Below are 24,396 nucleotides of genomic sequence, written 5' to 3' on the forward strand. Positions count from 1 at the left end.
TACTCCCTTGTGTATTTATCAATCTCAGATTCAGATTCAGATTTAATTGTCAGTGTACAGTACAGAGACAACGAAATGCAGTCCCTGTCATCTGAAGCAGGGTCTCCATCCGAAACGTCGCCTGTTATCAGTCTGAAGCAGGATCTCGACCCATTCCTTCTCACCAGAGACGCTGCCTGTCCCGCTGAGTTACTCCAGCATATTGTGTGTCTCCCTTCGTATTTCTCTTGGGCAGACACAATTCAGTTCCTTCAGCAGCTGAAATCGATCTCAATGTACACACTTGATTATGGGAGGTGGACAATTCCACCAGAGTGCCCGATCTGTCAATAGTTGCAATTGCAACCTGATGGGGGAGGCTCTTTAATTTTTTTTTAACGCACTCGTTGAGGGATGTCCTCGCATCACAGTGCGACAATAGACGTACGGCCTACTGTCTTCAACAGAGAACATGCCGTTTCCCCTTCCTTAATTGTGTAGGAAGAAACTGCAGATGCCGGTTTACGCTGAAGACAGGCGCAAAATAGTGGAGTAACTCAACGGGACAGGCAGCATCTCTGGAGAGAATGGAATGGGTAACGTTTCGGGTCGAGTCCCTTCTTCAAACTGAGAGTCAGGTGAAAGGGAAACGAGAGATATAGACGGTGATGTAGAGAGATATAGAACAAATGAATGAAAGATATGCAAAAAAGTAACGATGATGAAGGAAACATGTTAACTGTTGGCTAGGTGAGAATGGGCACAGACAATTAGACCCAACAAGATGAATATTGAGGGTACACAAAATTGCTGGGGAAACTCAGCGGGTGCAGCAGCATCTATGGAGCGAAAGAAATAGGCGACGTTTCGGGCCGAAACCCTTCTTCAGATTATTGACTTCTCTAACTTCAAGTTTCTCTCTCTCTCTCTGTCTCTCTCTCTCTCTCTAACTCAGCGGGTTAGTCAGCATTCTGGAGAAAATGGATATACGATGAAGAAGGGTCTCGACCCGAAACTTCACCTATTCCCTTTCTCCAGAGATGCTGCCTGACCCGCTGAGTTGCTCCAGCATTTTGTGTCTATCTTTGGTGTAAACCAGCATCTGGAGTTCCAGATCTAAAATGTCACTTATCCATGTTCTCCAGAGATGCTGCCCGACCCTCTGAGCTACTCCAGCACTCTGTGTCTAATCTTGCTGAAGTTGTCAGCAGATGAAGTGTTGAATGCAAATTCAGCAAGGCCCCCATCCATTAGTTTAAGATGGAGTCTGTCAATTCACCTAAAGATAGTTGGGTCAGTCTTTGCATTGAATGTGGAATGGTTAAAAGAAATTGGCCGGAATCCTGTAAATTGAGCACACCCCACAACTTTAAGTAATTAGCATCTGTTCGAAAGTACTTAAAGCACACACAATGTGGGATATAGCATAATATCAGAACTCATGGTCTTTCCACGTTGCATATTTGAAGCTGATCATTGCACAATTTTTCAGAATCTGATTAACTTGCACAATATTACCATCACCGGCAGGGGTCTACTGCAATTTAATAGGATTAAAAGAAGAAGAAGGGTTTCGGCCTGAAAAGTTACCTATTTCCTTCACTCCATAGATGCTGCTGCACCCGCTGAGTTTCTCCAGCATTTTTGTGTACATTAGAATTGTCACACCTGTTTGTATGTGTCCCATTTTACATGATTGTTTTGCATACGGCAAAATTGAGTGATTGACACCTGGTTAGAGTGAACGTAGAGAGGATGTTTCCACTAGTGCGAGAGTTTAGGACCAGAGGGCATACCCCCGGAATGAAAGGACGTACCTTTAGAAAGGAGATGAGAGGAATTTCTGTAGTCAGAAGTTGGTGAATCTGTGGGATTCGTTGCCACAGACGGCTTTGGAGGCCAAATCAATGAATATTTTAAAGTCGGAGATTGACAGATTCTTGTTTAGTAAAGGTGTCGGGGCTTATAGGGCAAAGGCAGGCGAATGTGGTTGAGAGGGAATTATATCAGCCATGATGGAATGGCGGAATAGACTTTGTCTCCACCAATATTGGTTCAGTGGCAGTTTCTACCGATGGACAGGTGAATCTGGAATGCGTAGATGAATGAGAATGAGGTCGTAGCTTTATCCCTTAAGTTTTGCAGCAGATCCAGTCTGATACCCGAGTCCTTCACGACTGTGTTATTTTGGCTACGACTGATGCTATTATTGTGAATGAACACTGATTCATCAATTAGATCTGACAGAGGAGATTGCCTGGAACACACTTTACCTGAAGCTATGGGCCTGGAATTATTGTTGAGGATTCCTATGGCTACGTGTTGTGTTACATACCGTTGCAGCACCACCTCCGGTGTATACATCCTGTACTTTGGGCAGGGATTACTCAGCAAATGTGATAGGGTGTGGCATAATTTTAAATTCTATTTTGTTTTTAATGTGTTTTATTATTTATTATTTATTTATTTTTATGATACTGACTGTAAAGGGAAACTAATTTCATTGTCAATGACAATGACAATAAATTTGAATACAATACAATACAATAATTGCATGTCAAACAGTGCGGCCCTTTAATCCGCCACACCTGCCAGAACATGATGCCAATCTAAATAATCCCACTTGCCTGCATATGGTTTATATATCTCAATTCTCTTTGTGTTCATGTGTCTAATTGCTGTTTAAATGTCACTATTTTATCTGCCTCTTCCATCTCTCTGACAGCGCATTCCAGGCACCACACATTCGGTTTCAGAAAAAAAAATGCTTGCATGCTGGGATGCTTTCTAATGAGCATCAGTAGAAGTAAACGAGACATGCTGAACTTCCTTGTTTGTTAGAGTATTCGGTGACGTGCTGAATCGCTTTAAACTTTTAAGAGTCTAGAGGCATTGACTTGCCTTCTTTGTGATTACATCTATGTGCTGGGCCTAGGACGTCATTTGAGATGTTGCATTCTAGGAATTTGAAGATGCGAGCAGTGCTCTACTGATACGTCAAGGAAAACTGGTGTATGGTATCCTGACTTCCCTTTAATGAAGCCAACAATAAGTTGAGATCTGAACATTATAACATAGTTTCTGACATTTCACTGTGCTTAACTTCACTGGTACATTGATTATGAGTTGGATATCATAAACTATAGGAAAGTTGATCCATCCCAACCAGTTATGAACACGCTTCAGATTGTGGCAGATCTATCAGGTTTAAACTATTAATGATATTGCATTATGAATTGATTGTCAATCAAGTTCATTTTTCAGTTGAATTTAATAATTCAATAAATATCATTGTTGGTTCATTATACATTTTAATGTTTGTTCATAATATTGATATCATAGACTATGACGCAGTCAGTAATTGTGTGTATTAACTGACTAATCGATTATCTAATCATTATTTGTTAAACTTGGGTAAATATTGTTAGAAGTTCAAGTATGTGGAGAGCTGTTTAATATTTCAGCTGAATAGAATATTAAATATTTTGTAGAGATATGAAATTGGATCAGAAAAGATGCATTGCAGAGTTTTATGTCTTCATTTTAAAATTTATTTTGAAAGAATTAAGAGTCCATGCCCTTTCTGTGTTCTGGTAAGGTTCCTATTCCTGAGAACCGTTTGTAACCTGAACAGTTTGCAAGTTGGTAATGTTGCCACAAACCGAGTCCCTTTACGACAGAAGATGCTTGCGGAGGTGCATTGTTCCATGGGAAAAGATAGTCTAGACGAGCATTTTAAATCTGGTTTTGCCGTTTCTAATACAAAAACTGATATTAGCTAATTTAGCCCGAGCATATCTTAAGCTAATAGTTATATTTCTTTAAACAATTTCATTGCTGATGAGGTTTTAAATGCTATTGATAGTTTATAAAAAGGACACTTGTTTCTCCGATCCTTTCCCATGTTCTTTTCCAACTTGTGAGCAGTCAGGGTTACAAATAGTTATCTGGAACAACCCTGCTGTGGTCATAGTAATATCATGAGCTAAAGCTTCTAAAGAAGGAAGTAGCATTTTGTCAATTCTAATAAAGCAAGTTTGTAACTAGGTTGGCAGATAAGGGGAAACAGTAGATGGATTTTCTATGGGGCTTTTGATGAGGTGTAATGAAGAGATTGTTATAAAAGATCGGTGTTCATGGAATTATGGGATAACACAGATGGAGGATCAAAGGGCAGAAAAGAGAATAGAATTATGTGAATTGTTTGGGGTTGACAAATTGGTTGAGTGGTGCGGAGATCAATGTTTGAGCTTTACCACACATCATTGTCTTTGAGGGTGTGATGTAGTGTAATATATCCAAGTTTTCTCATGGTACACAACTAAGTAGGGAGGACAGTGAGGAAAACGAAATGAGGGTGTAAAGGATATAGTCGGGTTGCGTGAGTGAGCCATCATTTGACATTAGAGTATAATGTTGTGAATTCTTTAACGTCTACTTTGATGAGAACAATAGGAATAAACATGTTTAAAACAATATGAGAAAAGTAAATATTCTGAGAAACCTGAGCATCCTTTTACATGGTTCATAATATTTAACATGCAAGGACAGCAAGCAAATGGAAAGGTCAATGGTATTTTAATCTGTAACAAGAAAATTGTGTTTAAGGAAGAACAATTTGTAGTCATTATATGGAGCTTTGATAAAATCAGGCTGGAGTATAATGCAAAAAAATACATGTTTTGGAGAGGTTATAGCCAAGATTCTTGTCACAGAGCCATGGAGTGGGAAAGTGAACAGTGAAGATTATGTAAAGTGTATGCAAAGGGCTGAACAGGTTGGCAAGAATGGGGTTTGAGTATAATATTTGGAAATATAATATTATTCATTTTGTTGAGCAAAATAGAAAAGCAGGACTTTTTTGAAAAAGTGAGAGACTAGTAAATATAGAGGAATTCTGATGTTTTTCATCATAGGTAAAAATTTAACAAGCATTTGCAGAAATGAATGAGAGAGGTTAATGGTATGGCAACCTTTGTTGCCAAACATTGGTGTACAGAATTCAGATAGTCTATTTGCCATCACACTGGCGTTAGTAAGACTACATTGAAGTTAACCATGCAATTTGAGTCTTCATACTAAAATAAGGGTGTAATGTCCGCTCTTCACATTAATTATCAGGATAACCTTAAAAGGTTATTTACAAGGACAGATGAGTCTGCCTAGATTTATTAAGGCCTGAAAGAATGAGAAGTTGTGTATTTTGAAATACAAGATTTTGCAAAAGGTGGATGCCGATAGATTATTTTTCTTGAAGTTGGAGTGGTTATTAACAGATGTTGGCTCTGGACAAGGGGCTAGCTATTTAGTGGCGATGTTTTGTGGGTGGTTGTAAATCTGTATACCAAAGGCCTGGTTCAGCTTTTGGTTATATTGAAGACAAATAGATTTTGGGGAACTAAGAGAAGAAAGGGATATGGGAATGGTTCTGGAAAATAACAAGGTGTAGCATCAGGCATTTTTAATTAAATGATGGGAGACTAATGGGGTAATAAGTGTGTCATTTGTTGCTGGTACGAAAAACATTAAAGGCGGATTGATGTTGATATCAATGGATGAATTATTGTCATGGGGTCAGAAACTGTCATCATCACTGTTCCTGATTCACTGTTTGAGATTAATTGACTTGTTTTTGTTAGTTTTTATTTTCAATATTTACAAGCCTTTTCCCCATTATTTTGCACTGTTATAAATTAATTCTGCAGCATGAAGAGTAGAGCTCCTTAATGAACACATTGAAAGAAGGTGGTGACCTGACTCTCGCATTTCAGGCTGTACATCACATCCTCCATGTCGTGCCTTTTCTAAAGTGACTTCTTCCACAGGGACTGACTTGCAATTACACAACAACGCTCTTATTTGCTTCTAGGCACGATGGCGAGTCCAAGGACAAGACGGGTTCTTAAAGAAGTGAGGACTCAAGATGAAAACAATGTAAGTAAATAAGAAAGTGTTCTCACAACTGTCAAATGCAGTATGAATTCACTGAAATGTGAATGTTCTGAGTTTATAGAGGCTTGGATTTTTTAATGGCTTTAATCTCTCACTTGTAACTTGTGTCACCTGACAGTTTTCTATGAGGCTATTTTTAGGCCCTTCAACTCAATAAGGGATTATCCAGCAATAGTGTCGGTGCTTTATCTTTACTCTTTCCCCCTTTTTCACCAGCGTTTTGGATGCATTAAGACAAAAAATGCCATAACGGACATTTTGTAATTGGTGCCAATTCAAAATAAGTGCATTACAAGATGCTGCTTCTCCACACTTCCAGACCATTAAAACTGCCACGTGTATTAAATATTATCATCATTGTCAAACCCGGCAGAACATGTTTTTTTTAAAAATTCAGAATTTTTAAAGAATCGGAATAAATGATCAGAATTTTAAGTGGTAACTTCCCACTTTTTGACTTTCATTACTTCGCTGTTCCTCACCATTGCGTACTCCAATGTAGGATGTGATACCAATTACATTTGGAATCATATGGCAGTCAAATAATTTTACAAATTATTTTAACCAATTTTCTTATTGATAACTTCATAAATGGTTATTTTGTTGGTTGTATGTGACTTTTCATTTTTGTTTCTAGAAAAAATGGTCCAGATTCTCTTAACACAAGTAATTTTTAAGTGCTTAAAAGTGTCTTAAGAAAAATAAAATGTCCGTCTCTGTTGGGAAGCTGCATTATTTTTCAAATTGTTTTCAATTTTGTGCATTGCCTTTTTTTCCTCTTCTAGGTTTGCTTTGAATGTGGGGCTTTCAATCCACAATGGGTCAGTGTGACCTATGGAATATGGATCTGTCTTGAATGCTCAGGAAAGCACAGAGGTCTTGGAGTCCATCTCAGGTACATTGATGAGAAATGCAAGCCCCCCCCCCCCCCAACTGCAAAATAGAAACTAGCTTATCTCTTCAGTCTGAAGAAGGGTCCCAACCCAAAAAGATATCTGTCCATTCCCTCCACAGATGCTGCCTGACCCGCAAACACTCATTTGAGTTGCTTTGTCAATTGAGTTCCCAAGCCACAGAACACTAAACTTGCCTGAGATTGAAAGATAAGGCTGTTTCAGTACCCTTTCTAGGGTTTTTCGGGACTATTGTTAGATAACATTTCCGGATACAATTGATCTTTGTGAGGTACACTGGTTACGATGATTTCAGAGATGTTTGGATAAACAGATGGATATGCAGAGAAGGAAAGGATATGGATTATGTGCAGATAGATAAGAAATGGTCTTGGCATCGTGTTCGGCACAGACATTGCCGGCCGAAGGGCCTGTCCTTGTGCTGTACTGTTCTATAAGGTGTAACATATTAGGACCGGTTCTTGTCTGGTCAAGACTCGAAATCCCAGTTGTATAAAATATGAATCATCTGTACTCCATTAAGTATTCAATGCAGGGAAGGATTCTGATAGGAAACACTAAATTTCCTTACAAGAATTTGATTTAAAAAAATCTATTTTCACTCAGGGATGTTGATGTTAGAAATTAGAATTTGTTCTACAATCAAAATAACATTAACTGTTCCCTACTGCCCTCTAGCTTTGTACGGTCCGTTACTATGGATAAATGGAAGGATTTAGAGTTGGAGAAAATGAAGGCTGGGGGCAACACAAAATTCCGCCAATTTTTGGAATTGCAGGATTACGACCCATGTTGGTCACTGCAAGAGAAATACAACAGTCAGGCTGCAGCTTTTTTCCGAGACAAGGTACTTTAATCATTGATGTATTGTGGATTAAACACGTTATTTGGATCTTAACTATGAAGTGAAATAAATTTGAACCGGTTTTTAATGAGATAAATTTCACTGCATTGGCTACAACTCAAATGAACTTAGATTAAATATGCAACCTTAAGTGAAATTTTGTCTAGCTTCAGTTTCGTCACTTTGATGTCCTGCTTGAATTCTAATTATTTCCTCGGCCTGATACAAACTTCTACTAATTGTAAAATGTGTAAGACGGAACTGCAGAAGATGGTTTAAACCGAAGATAGACGGGCCGAATATGGGACTAGGGGAGATTATGTGTTCGGCACGGACTAGAAGGGTCGAGATGGCCTGTTTCCGTGCTGTAAATTGTTATATAATAATAATAATAATAATAATGTCTTTATTTATATAGCACATTTTTAGTCAACTTGCATTGACCCCAAAGTGCTTCACACAATTACTTCCATACAGACAGGCAAAGGTGGGTGAAGTGTCTTGCCCAAGGACACACACAGGCAAAGGTGGGTGAAGTGTCTTGCCCATGGACACAACGACAGTATGCACTCCAAGCGGGATTCGAACCAGCTACCTTCCGGTTGCCAGCCGAACACTTAGCCCTTTGGGCCATCTGTCGTGCCTATAGACATAAAAAACTGGAGTAACTCAGCGGGACAGGCAGCATCTCTGGAGTGAAGGAATGAGTGACGTTTCGGGTCGAGACCCTAATTGTAAAATCTTTGGCCCTGGGCATTTCTGAAGTGCCAAAGTCCATAAAAGACTAAGTTTGTTATAGCTGTCCTCTTAAAATACATTTTGATCTCTTTGAACTAAAATATTTTAAATACTCTTGGAATGATTGGCCAGGTGGAGTGAGGAATGGTTGATGGAATTTAATACAGAGAAATGTGAGGTGTTGCATTTTGGGACCTCTAACATGGGCAGGACTTGCACAGTGAATGGCAGAGCTCTGGGGACTATTGTAGAGCAGAGGAATCAAATGGGCATGTCGTCAAAAAGGCTTTTGGTACATTGGCCTTTATCTGTCAGAGTATTGAGTATAGAAGTTGGGAGGTCATGTTGCAGTTATACAAGACGTTGGTGTGATCGCAGTTAGGGTATTATGTTCATTTCTGGGCACCATGTTATGGGAAAGATGTCAAGCTGGAAAGGGCACAGAGAAGATTTACAATGATGTTGCCAGGACTAGAGGGTCTGAGCTACAGGTAGAGATTGAGTAAGCTGGGAGTCTATTCCCTGGAGTGCAGGAGGATGAGGGATCATAGAAACATAGAAATTAGGTGCAGGAGTAGGCCATTCGGCCCTTCGAGCCAGCACCGCCCTTCAATATGATCATGGCTGATCATCCAACTCAGTATCCCGTACCTGCCTTCTCTCCATACCCTCTGATCCCCTTAGCCACAAGGGCCACATCTAACTCCCTCTTAAATATAGCCAATGAACTGGCCTCGACTACCCTCTGTGGCAGAGAGTTCCAGAGATTCACCACTCCCTGTGTGAAAAAAGTTCTTCTCATCTCAGTTTTAAAGGATTTCCCCCTTATCCTTAAGCTGTGACCCCTTGTCCTGGACTTCCCCAACATCGGGAGCAATCTTCCTGCATCTAGCCTGTCCAACCCCTTAAGAATTTTATAAGTTCCTATAAGATCCCCTCTCAATCTCCTAAATTCTAGAGAGTATAAACCAAGTCTATCCAGTCTTTCTTCATAAGACAGTCCTGACATCCCAGGAATCAGTCTGGTGAACCTTCTCTGCACTCCCTCTATGGCAATAATGTCCTTCCTCAGATTTGGAGACCAAAACTGTATGCAATACTCCAGGTGTGGTCTCACCAAGACTCTGTACAACTGCAGTAGAACCTCCCTGCTCCTATACTCAAATCCTTTTGCTATGAAAGCTAACATACCATTCGCTTTCTTCACTGCCTGCTGCACCTGCATGCCTACTTTCAATGACTGGTGTACCATGACACCCAGGTCTCGCTGCATCTCCCCTTTTCCTAGTCGGCCACCATTTAGATAATAGTCTGCTTTCCTGTTTTTGCCACCAAAATGGATAACCTCACATTTATCCACATTATACTGCATCTGCCAAACATTTGCCCACTCACCCAGCCTATCCAAGTCACCTTGCAGTCTCCTAGCATCCTCCTCACAGCTAACACTGCCCCCCAGCTTAGTGTCATCCGCAAACTTGGAGATATTGTCTTCAATTCCCTCATCCAGATCATTAATATATATTGTAAATAGCTGGGGTCCCAGCACTGAGCCTTGCGGTACCCCACTAGTCACTGCCTGCCATTGTGAAAAGGACCCGTTTACTCCTACTCTTTGCTTCCTGTTTGCCAGCCAGTTCTCTATCCACATCAATACTGAACCCCCAATGCCGTGTGCTTTAAGTTTGTATACTAATCTCTTATGTGGGACCTTGTCGAAAGCCTTCTGGAAGTCCAGATACACCACATCCACTGGTTCTCCCCTATCCACGCTACTAGTTACATCCTCGAAGAATTCTATAAGATTCGCCAGACATGATTTACCTTTTGTAAATCCATGCTGACTTTGTCCAATGATTTCACCACTTTCCAAATGTGCTGCTATCCCATCTTTAATAACTGACTCTAGCAGTTTCCCCACTACCGATGTTAGACTAACTGGTCTGTAATTCTCCGTTTTCTCTCTCCCTCCCTTCTTAAAAAGTGGGGTTACGTTTGCTACCCGCCAATCCTCAGGAACTACTCCAGAATCTAAAGAGTTTTGAAAGATTATTACTAATGCATCCACTATTTCTGGAGCTACTTCCTTAAGTACTCTGGGATGCAGCCTATCTGGCCCTGGGGATTTATCGGCCTTTAATCCATTCAATTTACCCAACACCACTTCCCGGCTAACCTGGATTTCACTCAATTCCTGCAACTCCTTTGACCCACGGTCCCCTGCTATTTCCGGCAGATTGTTTATGTCTTCCTTAGTGAAGACGGAACCAAAGTAGTTATTCAATTGGTCCGCCATATCCTTGTTCCCCATGATCAATTCACCTGTTTCTGACTGCAAGGGACCTACATTTGTTTTAACTAATCTCTTTCTTTTCACATATATATAAAAACTTTTGCAGTCAGTTTTTATGTTCCCTGCCAGTTTTCTTTCATAATCTATTTTTCCTTTCCTAATTAAGCCCTTTGTCCTCCTCTGCTGGTCTCTGAATTTCTCCCAGTCCTCCGGTATGCTGCTTTTTCTGGCTAATTTGTACGCATCATCCTACAGAGGTGTATAAAATCATGAGATGAATAGTTTGGGTGAATGCACAGAGTCTCTTCCCCAGAGTAGGTGAATCGAGAACACAGTTTTTAGGTGAAGGGGAAAAGATTTAATAGGAATCTGAGGGGTAACGTTTTCACACAAATGGTGGTGGGTGTATTGAACCAGCTGCCAGAGGTGGTAGTTGAGGCAGGGACTATCTCAATTTTAACAAACAGACAGGTACATGGATAGTAGATCTGTCTGAAGAAGGGTCTTGACCCAAAACTTCACCTATTCCTTCTCTCCAGAGATGCTGCCTGACCCACTGTGCTACTCCAGCATTTTTTGTCTACCTTCGATTTAAACCAGCATCTGCAGTTCTTTCTGGTGTATATGGATTGGACAGCTTTGGAGGGATATGGACCAAACGCAGGCAGGTGGGACTAGTGTAGCTGGGAGACGTTAAACGGCGTGGGCAAGTTGGGCCGAAGGACCTGTTTCCACACTGTATCACTCTGTGACTCTATGACTCTCTATTTGATTATCTTCAGTTTAATACCATGTTGCCATACAACAAGTGATTATAATATCTGTAGTAGGTAATTATATTGTATCTCATGTCTCAATATTTGTACCAAAATATGTTTAAAAGCATAAATTGTCCTTTATTATGTTTGTCTTTTGTAAATGATGATTGCCAATATCAAGTTTTGTATACTGTCATCCATTGCTTAGATGCAGGTGAATGAATGACTTGTTTTCTTACAACATAGTACCTTTTCTTTAAAAAATGTAAAACTTTGGCTTAAGCTCTTAAATGTGGGATTGGTTTAGCCTGTGAATCTGAATAATTTTGTCCAAACATTCTTAGACTCATTAGGCCAAGCTTTGTATTCCTTGAATGAGCTTTAATGCTTCAGATAAATTTAATTTAGTTTGTCGTCACGTGTACTGAGGTACAGTGAAAAGCTTTTTGTTGTGTGCTATCCGGTCAGCGGAAAGACTATACATGATTGCAATTGACCACTCCATAGTGTACAGGTCCAGGGTAAAGGGAATAACATATAGTGCAAGGTAAAGTCCAATTAAAGATAGTCCGAGGGTCTCAATGACATAGAAGGCAGCTCAGGATCGTTCTCTAGTTGTTGATAGACTGGTTCAGTTGCCTGATGACCGCTGGGAAGAAACTGTTCCCGAATCTGGAGGTGTGCGTTTTCACAAATAAATGTTCAGTATTTCATCATACTATTTGAAAAGTATTATTATTGTTCATCTGATTTTTTTTGAGAAAGTTAGTTTAGAACAGTGGATGAAGATGTTTATATTCTTGAAAGACTGCAGGATTAATCTGTCCAGATTTTCTAGAGCCTTGTATTGCTGTTAATTCAAGCAAGTTGTATCTTGTTTTAACTAAACTAAAATAAATTTTCATTTCATTGTGATAGCCAAAGAAGTAATCTTAAAAATTCAGAGTTGGGCACATTTTGGGGTGTTAGATGGATGCTATAATAAATAGGACTTTCCTGTGCTACTTTCCACAGGGGGGGAAGGGGTTATTGATTTTACTGGCATTGTCTAATGCATTGGCAATGCAATGTTTTCTTCCAGATGCTTTAGTGGCATATTAACAGTGAAGACAATGTTGAATTGAATTGAATTGAATTGAATACCTTTATTGTCATTCAGACCTTACGGTCTGAACGAAATTTCGTGCCTGCAGTCATACATACAATCATACAATAAAAAACAACAATAAACACAAATTAACATCCACCACAGTGTATCTCCAAGCACCTCCTCACTGTGGTGGAGGCAACAATCTTAGGGTTACTGTCTCTTCCCTCCTCTTCTCCCTCTGCGCTGAGGCGATTCCCCACCGGGCGATGGCACAAACAGTCACGCGGCTCACCGAACCCCACAAACGGGCCGGTTCAAACACCGCGGCCCGGGGTGGTCGAAGCTGCCGCCCTCCAGTCCAGCGTACACAGCCGCTGGCCCGCGGCCGTACCCCGGACTCAGGTCGCCGCCGTCCCAGCCCCGAGCCGGATCGACCTCACGTGAGTGCCGTTCCTCCCTTGAGCTGGGCCACTCCGACGGGAGTGCCGTTCCTCCCTTGAGCTGGGCCACTCCGACGGGAGTGCCGTTCCACCTCGGGCTGGGCCACTCCGACGGGTGTGCCGTTCCACCTCGGGCTGGGCTGCTCCGACGGGAGCGTCACAGCCCCTCACGAGAGAGTCTCAGCCCCCAGTCAGGCAGCCCTCACGGGAGCGAGCCCAGGGCGAGTCCTGACAGGCTCTGCCTCCGGATCCTCGAGGTCGCCAGCTCCGCCATTAGGCCACAGCGCAGACGGAGGCAGAGAAGGGGGATACGACAAAAAGTCGTATTCCCCCGAAGGGAGAGTCAGCAAGCCCCGTTTCAACCCCCCACCCCCCTCCCCCCCTCCCACATAAACACAGCTTAAAAACCAAAAACGTAACTACACAAAACGAAAAAAAACAACACAAAAAAGTAAAGACAAACGGACTGCAGGCGAGCCACAGCCGTTCCCAGCGCCGCCACTTCCGGTTTTGTGCATTTTCAACATGGTGATGGTGGCTGCAGAGTTGGAAACAAATCCACAATTTTTCAGATGAGCATTTCCCAGTCGGCCCAATTAATAGTTGGAATCATTGAGTGAATGCCTAAAATTGCTATTAATAAGCCATCCACACCTGTACAGAATAGGATTTTTTTTCCTCTGGGAGAAATTTAGAAATGCGATTTTCTGCATCAACTTGTGTACTTTGTGCAAACAGTGAAGCTTGGGGTTCAGCGTAGATTTTCAAGTTGTTTCTTGGCAACCGCCGTAACAGATTAGTTTCTACATCATTAACAACGTACACATCCATATTAGCACGTTTTTCTTTTTAAAAAAAATGCAGGGTGCATTATATGTTTTGAAATTAGGAGTTTAAAAAAAAAATTGCAAGCTGACCCATCTGCCACAGACAGGCAACCAAACATGCACTTATTTTTCTTGTTGCCTTTCAGGTTGCTGCCTTGGCTGAAGGTAGGGAATGGTCCATTGAAACGTCAGAAGCTCGGAATTGGACGCCACCACGGCCTAAAACAGCTATTTCTTCAGCACATTGGTATTTAGTCCTCACTTTTCTTATTAATTTGTGACAGTTGCATATAATGTTTAGTAAAAGACTGATGAGATTACATAGGCTTTAGTAAAACATTTATAACCTTTGTGTTCGCAAAGGTTTGTCCCATGGAGGCAAGCCACCTACTAACAGGAGAGATGTCGTGTGGAGGTTTTGCCATATAAAGTCAATTTTTGTTAAAAAGCAGTGCCACAGCAAAAATAATTTAAAACCAAAAGGTGCTATCACAACGTTTTAAAAAACATTTGAAAAGGTACATGGATAGGATAGGTTCAAAGGAATATGGGCCAAACTCGGGCAGGTGGGATTAGTGTGGATGGGGCACGTTGGTTTGCATGGGCAAGTTTGGCTGAATGGCTGGTTTCCAAGCGGTATCATTCAGAGCATGTTTGATTACATGGTTTGTATTGCACAAAAGATCTTTGATCTTGGAAGCATATTGAGCATAAACCAAATTTACAGATACTGTTTGGGTGCTGAACCCCGATTATCCGGGCTTCTTTGTGTTGCTCCTCTTGGAGTCATTAGTTCTTGTGCCCAGTCTCTTCAGTAACCTCAAAACTGCTAACCAGTTAGGTTTCTGGTTAACATCCGGAGGCCTGAAATTATGGATCCAGGAGTTGAATTCACATCACAGCGACTGGAGAATTAAACAAAATAATTGAAACAGAACTGGGTTGCAAAAATGAAAAACAAAATCGTAATTATGATCGTGAAACTAATAGACTTGATCGAAGCCTATTAAGTTTGCTGAAGTATGCCACAAGCAAATCTGCCAGTATTATGTTGAAGATAGACACAATGCTGGAGTAGTAACTCAGCAGAACAGGCAGCATCTCTGGTTAGAAGGAGTGGGTGACATTACGGGTTGAGACCCTTCTTCAGACAGACTCAGTGGAGAGGGAAAGTGGAGATATGGAAGAGCACAAAGAGAATGTAAGGTGTGAAACCGACAAGATCTGCTTGGGCACTACCTTTCTAAATCTGTGCACAAGATCAAAACAGGAAATGTAGAATGGTTCATTGTTGGCTATGGGGAAGGTGACAAAAAGGCATTACATGGTTGGGTCTTTACCTGACTGCAGTTCTGTATGATTTAAGGATTGACAATAGTTTGATGGAATGCTGCCCACCAGCCTGTATTATTTGAAGTGCGACAATGTGTAAGAAATTTCAGCTGCACGTTCACTCTGTCAAACCTTGCTAAGCTGTAGCTGCCGTGTGTACTACTCATCAAAACGCCTTTGGTGCCCCCCCCCCAAGCTAAAAACCAAGATGTCCATAAGAACAGGGGCATTAACCAAGTCGCATTCCAGCCCGACTTAGAATGATATGGCTAAAATTAAGGCTGGGTCAAAATATCTCTCTACCAAATGTATTTGGGATTTACTGTCAACACACTGATTGCAGCGGCTCAAGCTGTCTACACCACTGTCCCTCAAGGCGAGTTAATGTTAGGGAATGCATGTTGGCTTTGCTTGAAATGTCTATATTAATGGAAAAATTGGAAAAAGATCCTGTTACAATCAATTTTCCTTTGCTATGGGTTAGATGATACAATTCATAAATTTGCTTGGCTTTTGACAACAAATGGTTATCATACTAAACTTAAAGCTGAGCGTGTCAAATTATTTAAGTATTAAGAGGACAAAGGTTTAATGGGAACCTAAGGGGCAACATTTTTACATAAAAGGGTGGTGGGTATGTGGAATGAGTTGCCGGAGGAGTAAGTTCAGGTGGGCTTAAGAAACATTTAGATAGGTACATGGATAGGGTAGGTTTAGGGTCAAACGCAGGCAGGTGGGAATAGTGTAGATGGGGCATGTTGATCGGCGTGGGCCAGTTGGGCCGAAGAGCCTGTTTCCAGGCTGTATAAGTACGGAACCATCTGCAGCTGACATCTCAGGCCCCAAGCACAGCTTGTGTTGATCTTCCAAATGCACTGGAAGAGTTTGTGGACCATTGGTTCTCCCCTAGACTAACATTTAAAAAACAAATTACTCTTATCGGCTTCATTGTAGATCAAGTCATTCATACATCTTACGTCAGACTCCCAAAACAGAGATACATTTTGTTTGATAATTGTCCTGTAAGGTATTTTGGAATATTTTATTTTGTTAAACCTGTTTTCATTGTTAACATGGCCCTGGCAGATCTGGTAATGAATGGCTAAGCTGGTTATGCACCATAAAATTTCATGTGTTTCCCTTGGACTTAAGGGAGTAAAGGTGACAAAGGCTGAGAACTGAATTGTTGACAGAAGCATTTGGCAATAAAGAGGAAGCAGATTTAACAAAGTTTAGTTGGGAATTTCATTTGAAGAGATAGTGAGGCACGGATTTTGATTAACAGAGAAAGGGCTAATGCTTTGACTCAAATGCAATTGGTAATACAAGACTGGTCCTGGGCCGATAAATTGTACTTTAGGGAAGTGTGTGAGGCAGTATAGATGTAGTAATTGATCGATTGGCCTCAAGAGATGCAACATAGTTTGAAGCACTTTGAAAGGAGTTGATGAAGGTAGAAAGTTTGGAAAGGTTTGTTTGATGAGTAAACGGGGACATTAATAAAGAGATATTTCCAAGCACAAACAATACATAAGAGAAGATGCAACATTTTTTTAAATGTCTGATGTTGAGTTGGTTTCTTTGTGCAAAATGATAAACAAACGATAAACCTGGTAAGATGGCAGAAGCTACAGTTGGATTTTTTTTACAATGAAGTAGTTATTATTTGGAATCATGTACCTATTTAGGCTCAATAACCTCTTAGCATTACTTATCTTTACGATTGATGTGAAGATGGAACAACTCAAGGTTATTGGATATATTTTAGAACTGATAAGATCATATTATTGGATTTCTTTTCAGCACAGAATAATGTGATCCTTCTCACAAGGAAAATAAAGTTTGTAATTTACTACTAGTAGTGCAATATTCCATCAAACATTAATGTGAAAAAGAAATATTTGTAGGTAGTAAAAAAAAATCAATGGAAGGTTGTGGCATAACCACAACGGGCATGAAAGAAAAATACTATGGACACTAAAGATATCACTGTTTATCGATAGAGCTCGGAATAGTTAACTATTGTGGGTTAAGACAGTTAAATTTGAAAATCTGCGAAGAGTTCTAATACAATGTTCAAGGTGACAGTTTCTAGTATTAGTTTTCTACATTATAAAGTTGTCACTACAACTTGTCAGAACTTGAGTTTTCGTAACATACTAAGAATGGTCTAATGGGTGATAATAGCATACTGAGTATTTTTGGGTTGAAAATTCTAGTTACTCGAACATGCATCCAGTTTTCTAGAAGGTGTTTGCAATATTTAGCTGAATACAGTTCTGTCTCATAATTGCCTCTTAAGGGCCCTTAAGGGCCTGTCCCATTTGGCGGTCATTTGTGTGCCATTTACACGACCTGCTAGCATGTGGGTAGCGCGGGACGGGCGCATGGAGTGGCGTGGAGGAGTGTGGACTACGTCCTAAACGAAATCTTCGCGCACCACCGGCCTGTCGCGTAACTGACGGCCAAAGTGGGACAGGTCCAAGACCCTGGCGCGACGCAGCGTCTCACCTCCAACAGCAGCAGAAGCAGGCAAACGATCGCCGGGCTCACGGCCGTTGTGGATCCGGATCTGCCCCCACTCCTACGACCAGAGGGGGGCCAAAACGATTGGAGGTAGACACAAAATGCTGGAGTAACTCAACAGCAGCATCCCTGGAGAAGCACGATGAGAAAAAGACTGTTGAAGAAAGGTTCCAACCCAAAACATCACCCATTCTTTTTCTCCAGCGATGCTGCCTGACCCGCTGAGTTACTCCAGCACTTTATGTCTATATTCATGATTCATTTTCTGCTGTGCACAAGTGCAAAGCAACATGGCAGGGAAATAACGAATCATTTTATTTAGAACACAAAAAATATTTTCATTGCTCAATATAATGTATTGGTATTTTATTTAAATCATGAAGTGTTATATTCCAGTATCTTAGAATACCAATAATAGGCAGTTTGATTACTCCTATTATAAAATATTATAGCCGCATCATATCTTCACTGATATGTAACCCATTCTCAACCTAAAGCATGATTTAAAAAAAATCTTTATTGCAGCATAGTTTTTATCTCTGTCACTACTAAAGATGTGTATTTGTATTTTGTTTTTGTAGTTCTGGACCTAAACAAAATTCCGCCTTATCCTCTGATAATAAGTTTGAGGACTGGTTGAATGACGATAATTCCTATCAAAGGTAAATCGATGCATCTCATGTTATATTGCTGTTCTTGCTCTTGTTTTCAACAAAGCACTAGCGATTAATTACCTTTCATTATTTCAAGTGGTGGAGGACAAGCAAGTCAGGATAATCGCTACGTTGGATTTGGAAACACCGCTCCCTCTTCGAAAAAGGACGAAGATTTTCTCAACACCGCCATGACTTCTCTCTATTCGGTATGAAAATATCCCCGTTTGTTCCGGTTATAATTTTACTTCTGGATTACAGTAGATGATTTCTGTGGGTGCTAGTTAATGCTTAATTTTAATTGAGCATGACCATGCAGTGACATAGTTTCATATACATTTTATCTTCTAATTCTACAAGGATTTTGGATTAACCGTGTATCTAATCTTAACTATGCACTCAATGTAAACAAGTTAAGTATGTTTATTGAAGAAACTTAATCTTTTATTGGCTTTAACAACCTGTCTTCAGACTAGAGATTTGTTTTGCTGGAAATTGATATTGAGGGTTTATTGCAAGCTTTCACAAATAAAAAGAATGTGAAAATATGTTGCAGGCATTTTTATGAAATGGGCAATTTCTGAAGATCGGCAACAGTGGAAGTTGTGGCAATATTACTGCGCTTATTGTAGTATTAGGAAAGGGGAAATGTACAGAAGCTATTATAAATTTGATTATAACTTTGTTCAGTATATCTATTTACAGCAGCTATATTTCCTAACCTTAGAGATGACATCCTGATAACAATAATGTACTTGTATAATATAGGTTCTATTGGTACGTAATACCTTGAGCGAGATAGAGAAGTATAAAGGGCCTGTCCCACTTGGGCATCATTTGCACGTCATGCAGGTAGCGTGCGAGGATTTTGAGAATCCCCAAATCCTGGGGCGCTGTGCGCTACCGCGCGTCACTGCCTACGCCACCACGTCTCACCACTCGCCATGCGCGCATAATGCACGCCGTGTGCGTCGTGACGCGTAAATGATGTCGTGTAAATGACACGCAAATAACGCCCAAGTGAGACGGGCCTTAAACTTACTGTTTCGTTCTCTCATTTCTGTACTTTTTTAAAAGTCCTCACTTGGCAATGAATTACTTTAGAATTTGATTTATAAGCAAAAACAGTAGCCAGTTTATGCAAGGATCTCTGAAGAAGAAAGGAGAGGAACGATAGTTACGGTGTTTCACAGTCGCCTGAAAAATCACCTTAGTGGGACAAGCCCATAAGGGATCAATTTCGAGAGTCTCCATGTAGCCTTCTAGTTTTCTAAAGTTCTCAGTTTTGCCTACCGTATTTTGAGTTAAGCAAACCTCCAATAATAACTGGAATGTCTACTAGCACACATAAATGTGTGTAATAATTTAATCTTCAGTGAAGGCTGAGCGTTCAGGTCCCTCCTCTCCTCACCCGGACCTCTTTGTGACCCTGGGGCACTCCTGCAGCCGACCTTGAAGGCGCTGGATGCATTACTCTCCTACTGGACCTTGCTCTTTAGACGCCCCATCTTCTAGTTGTCACCTTCACTGCCCGCCAATTGACTGCTTATTTGGAACCTACGAAGGACAGGGGGGGGAATTATTGTTTAGCCTGGACTAGAGGCTTCGTGTGACTGACCATTTCTCAAACGTAACTACTCGTTTAATTACAAACCTAAATGACAGCATGGAAAAGCTAATTTAGTTAATATAGATGAACAAAGATTAATGATGGTGAAGCATTTAATTCGATTATATTCACTAATTTACAGGGTTGGAGCAATTTTACCGTTGGCGCTACCAAGTTTGCATCCGCAGCAAAAGACGGAGTAAGTAATTCTTTATATAAATTCACTCGTATACAAAACTGTTTTCCAATTCGAAATGTGCAAATGGACAGTTTTTTAATTAATGAACATTCAAATGTATTAAATCTTGATCTTCTGAAGAGAATTTAATGTATTTAGTTTAACAATTCATAGGTGGATATATGCTTTGGCAGGCATGTGTAGGAAAGAACTGCAGATGCTGGTAAAAATCAAAGGTAGACACAAAATGCTGGAATAACTCAGCGGGACGGGCAGCATCTCAGGAGAGAAGGACAGAGTGACGTTTTGTGTTGAGACCCTTCTTCAGACTGAAGAAGTAACTCGACCCGAAATGTCAAACTATCCTCTCCAGAGATGCTGCCTGTCCTGCTGAGTTACTCCAGCAATTTGTGTCTACCTTTGATTTTTGATTACCAGACTAAATAAAACAGTATTAGAATGAAGGCATGTGGATAAATATAAACAATCTTATTCTATTCAAACAGGCAGTGAAGCTTGGAAGTCAGGCAACGCAAAAGGTATGTTCTTTTAATCCACGACTATTTAGGGTGTTGGTTGGTCTGACTGATATAGTTAACTATCTATAGTTAATAAAGGTTTATTTTTCTGCGACAACTCGAGCTCCATTTCTAATTTGATTATTGCAAAGACTTTCAATGATTTAACAGTGCTTCATTTGGCATACATGCAACCGCACAGTGAAATTCGTTTTTGCAAATCTTACACATACAGGTGCTGCCATTTTGGCGCATTATTCAAAGTCTGGTCCGCCCACGCGCTCGATGTACTGGAGCAGATCCTGCGACACACCGTCCCTCTCCACTCCTCTTCGCCCGGCCATCTTTGTGTCCCGGGGACACCTCCTGCAGCCGACCTTGAAGGCGCTGGCGGCATTACCCCAGTTCACCCACCTTTGCTCCTCGAGTCCGGCGTCTCCAGCTCCCTCGCGGTTTCCGATGTCCGATGAGCCTTCGCGCGGGTTCCCGGACCCGCCGATCAGCGACCTCCTGCCTACTTTGGGGTCGGGGGGGGGGGGGGTGTTTGATTATCATTGTGGTGCTGTCCATCTGTTGGTGGTTTTGCACCTTGTGGTATATTTGTGATGTATCTCTTAATCGGGGCAAGGATGCAAATGCTGAGCTGCTAAAAGATACTTGTTCTGTCCTTATTGCTGTCCTGCTGGATAAAAGGTCTGGGGCTCCAAGCAGCAGCTAGAGCCGGTAAAGTTCTTAACTTCTGCATGTCTTGTTCTTTAGTCCAACTGCATCCATTATCACTTGCCATCAATATTTTCTCTGGCATTCCTCCACATCACTTGATATTCCAACAGTCATTTTCGAGGCATTTAATTTAAGCCAAATGTTAGGCTATGGAATTAATACATCTTTATTGTATAATAAGGTAGTAACTTCATTATATTTGCTTAAGAAGTAACTGCAGATGCTGGTAAAATCGAAGGTAGACTAAAATGCTGGAGAAACTCAGCGGGTGAGGCAGCATCTATGGAGAGAAGGAATAGGTTCTCTCCATAAACTTTCTTTGGTTTTGAGGTCCATTGAGTACAAGATGAGCAAAAACTGGTATCACTAGTGTACTAATGATGGATAGAGACATACAGCACGTAAACAGTCCTTCAGCCTAAACTGTCCATGCCAACATACAGCACAGAAAGAGATCCTTCAGCCCAAACAGTCCATGACCATCTCTGCTAGTCCCATTTGCGTACATTTGGCCCATATCCCTGTCCAAGTGCCTTTTAAATGTTGCCTCAGCTTTATCCTCTAGCAGCTCATTCCATGTACCCAACACGCCCTCAATGAAAACGTGTCCCCTCAAGTTCCTATTAGATCTTTCCCGTCACACCTTAAACCTACGTCCTCTGGTTTGTTGATTTCCCTAACCTGGGCAAAAGCGCAATTCACGTCATGTTTTTATACAACTTTATAAGATCACCTCTCAGCCTCCTGCTCTCCGAGGAATAAAATCCTTGCCTGCCCAACCACTCCTTACAGCTCTGGCCCCTTTCACGTCCCTGCAACATCCTTGTAAGTCTTCTCTGCACTCTTTATACTCTGATGCAATATAACTTTCTTCCCTCAATGCATTTTAATTAATCTTGATCTTATCTTTGGGTCCGGTTTATGTTAAAGTTGGCTGAAATATGGAAAGATGTTGAACTATATTCAGCAATCAATAGACAATAGGTGCAGGAGTAGGCCATTCAGTCCTTTGAGCCAGCACCGCCATTCAATGTGATCATGGCTGATCATCCCCAATCAGTACCCCATTCCTGCCTTCTCCCCATATCCCCTGACTCCATCATTAAGAGCCCTATCTAGCTCTCTCTTGAAAATATCCAGAAAACCGGCTTCCACAGCCCTCCGAGGCAGAGAATTCCACAGACTCACAACTCTCTGTGTGAAAAAGTGTTTCCTCATCTCTGTTCTACATGGCTTACCCCTTATTCTTAAACTGTGACCCCTGGTTCTGGACTCCCCCAACATCGGGAACATGTTTCCTGCCTCTACCGTGTCCAACCCCTTTATAATCTTATATAAGATTATAAAGGGGTTGGACACGGTAGAGGCAGGAAACATTTCAATAAAATGCCCTCTCATCCTTCTAAATTCCAGACTCTACAAGCCCAGCCGCTGCATTCTCTCAGCATATGACAGACCCGCCATCCCGGGAATTAACCTTGTAAACCTACGCTGCACTCCCTCAATAGCAAGAATGTCCTCCCTCAAATTAGGGGACCAATATTGCACAAATCGTTTTATTTTCCTTTATAGTCAGTCACCTGAAGTGTAGAATTCTGATTAGCAGTCCTGGTGACTAACTGTACCTTGTGTCAGCCTGGACACTTGACCTACAGTAGACTATTTAACCTTAGTAGTCAACAGATCGTTTTCACACGATGACCTTATGCCCAACTGTGTCTGATTAGCAAGCTTGAAAATAATTGAAAACATTTATTTTGCCAACTAAATTTCTATACGAAATTAAAAATAATATTTATATAATAAAGTATATTAGCACTTTTCTAACATATTCTTCCTGTTTCTGTGGAAGAATGTTTATAACTATTATAGCTTTATTACTGTCTTAGATAGAAAGCTTCAAAGGTCATAGTGTCAAAAGTAATTTCAAAAGTTAATGGCTTACAAATGTGATTATATACTTGTACAGAAATTCTTTACAACAGTGGAAGTTTAGCCAACTAGTCAATAATTTTTGTTAAATGGATTTGGAGATTATCCAGTAAAATTTATTCCAAGGCCTTGGGGTAAAATGCAGCTTCTGATTTACAGTAAAATAACACACCACGTCATAGTAGAGGAAGCCCATTTTTGTTGGTAAAAATTTGACTGCTTTGTATTAAATTTTGTATTCATGCTGAGGTTAAGATTGCCCGCTCCAACTGATAGAAAAATAAAAAACTTTAATGGTTTATTGGAGAAAAAAGTGAAGTGAATGTCCATGTATTTTGAACTATTTTGTAATCTAACCTTGACCTTTTTATTGGGCCTTTTGGAATACTTTTCTCAACTGGAATAACATTAGGCTGTTTTTGCTGGCTGTCAGAAATACTGTGTGCATAGCTTGTCTCTCTTGCACTGAGTAGAGTTCAGAGTGCAGTGGGATAGATGTCTGGCTGAAGTCTTGCTTGCATGTCACGAGCCTGCAGCATTGGCTTTGTCTTTGTGTCCAGTCTGCATGTAATGTGACAGTAGTTCATGAAGTTGTTGTCCAAGAATCTAAAATGCCTGTTTCAGTACTGATGACTTATTTTCCTTTAAATAGGCAACAGAACTAGGACAGACGTTGAATGAGAATGTTATCAAACCTACTCAAGACAAGGTAACATGATCCCCATTGAAGAGCTCAAACTGATGATCCGCAGACATTTTTTTCATTAGTCATAGGAGCAGATATAGGCCATTCGACCCATCGAGTCTACTCCGCCATTCAATCATGGTTGGTCTATCTTTCCCTCTCAGCCCCATTCTCCTGCCTACTCTCCATAACCCTCGACACCCTTACTAATCAAGAAAGTTATTAGAAATTATGATTTAACAAGCATTAGCAAACTTGGATAGGATACATTTTCTTCTGAGGGAGAGTACTAGGTCTTGATGTATTCAATGTAAAGGTAAACAGCAATTTATTGCAACTTTCTCTTTAGATCTGTCAGCCATTTTGCAGTTCACACTAAAATATCTCCCCAAATCTGCACGGTCT

At 40.8% G+C, this 24,396-nt stretch overlaps 1 protein-coding gene across 9 annotated transcripts in view; it reads left to right on the top strand.

The window, feature by feature from the left end:
• arfgap1 (ADP ribosylation factor GTPase activating protein 1) overlaps nt 1-24,396 on the top strand; it is a 30,904-nt gene that overhangs the window by 389 nt on the left and 6,119 nt on the right. For 5 of the 9 annotated variants that reach the window (XM_033041415.1, XM_033041414.1, XM_033041418.1 and 2 more), the window contains exons 2-11: nt 5,849-5,913; nt 6,717-6,826; nt 7,524-7,692; nt 13,982-14,082; nt 18,275-18,355; nt 18,444-18,555; nt 20,098-20,154; nt 20,640-20,672; nt 21,345-21,374; nt 23,959-24,015. In XM_033041415.1, coding sequence (XP_032897306.1) covers nt 5,854-5,913; nt 6,717-6,826; nt 7,524-7,692; nt 13,982-14,082; nt 18,275-18,355; nt 18,444-18,555; nt 20,098-20,154; nt 20,640-20,672; nt 21,345-21,374; nt 23,959-24,015 — 810 coding nt within the window. In that variant the 5' untranslated portion in view covers nt 5,849-5,853. The remainder of the gene's footprint in view (nt 1-5,848; nt 5,914-6,716; nt 6,827-7,523; nt 7,693-13,981; nt 14,083-18,274; nt 18,356-18,443; nt 18,556-20,097; nt 20,155-20,639; nt 20,673-21,344; nt 21,375-23,958; nt 24,016-24,396) is intronic. The other 4 variants (XM_033041417.1, XM_033041423.1, XM_033041421.1 and 1 more) reach the window with 2 other exon arrangements.

This window comes from Amblyraja radiata, chromosome 23 (genome assembly GCF_010909765.2).
Source record: "Amblyraja radiata isolate CabotCenter1 chromosome 23, sAmbRad1.1.pri, whole genome shotgun sequence".
Lineage (NCBI taxonomy): Eukaryota > Metazoa > Chordata > Chondrichthyes > Rajiformes > Rajidae > Amblyraja > Amblyraja radiata.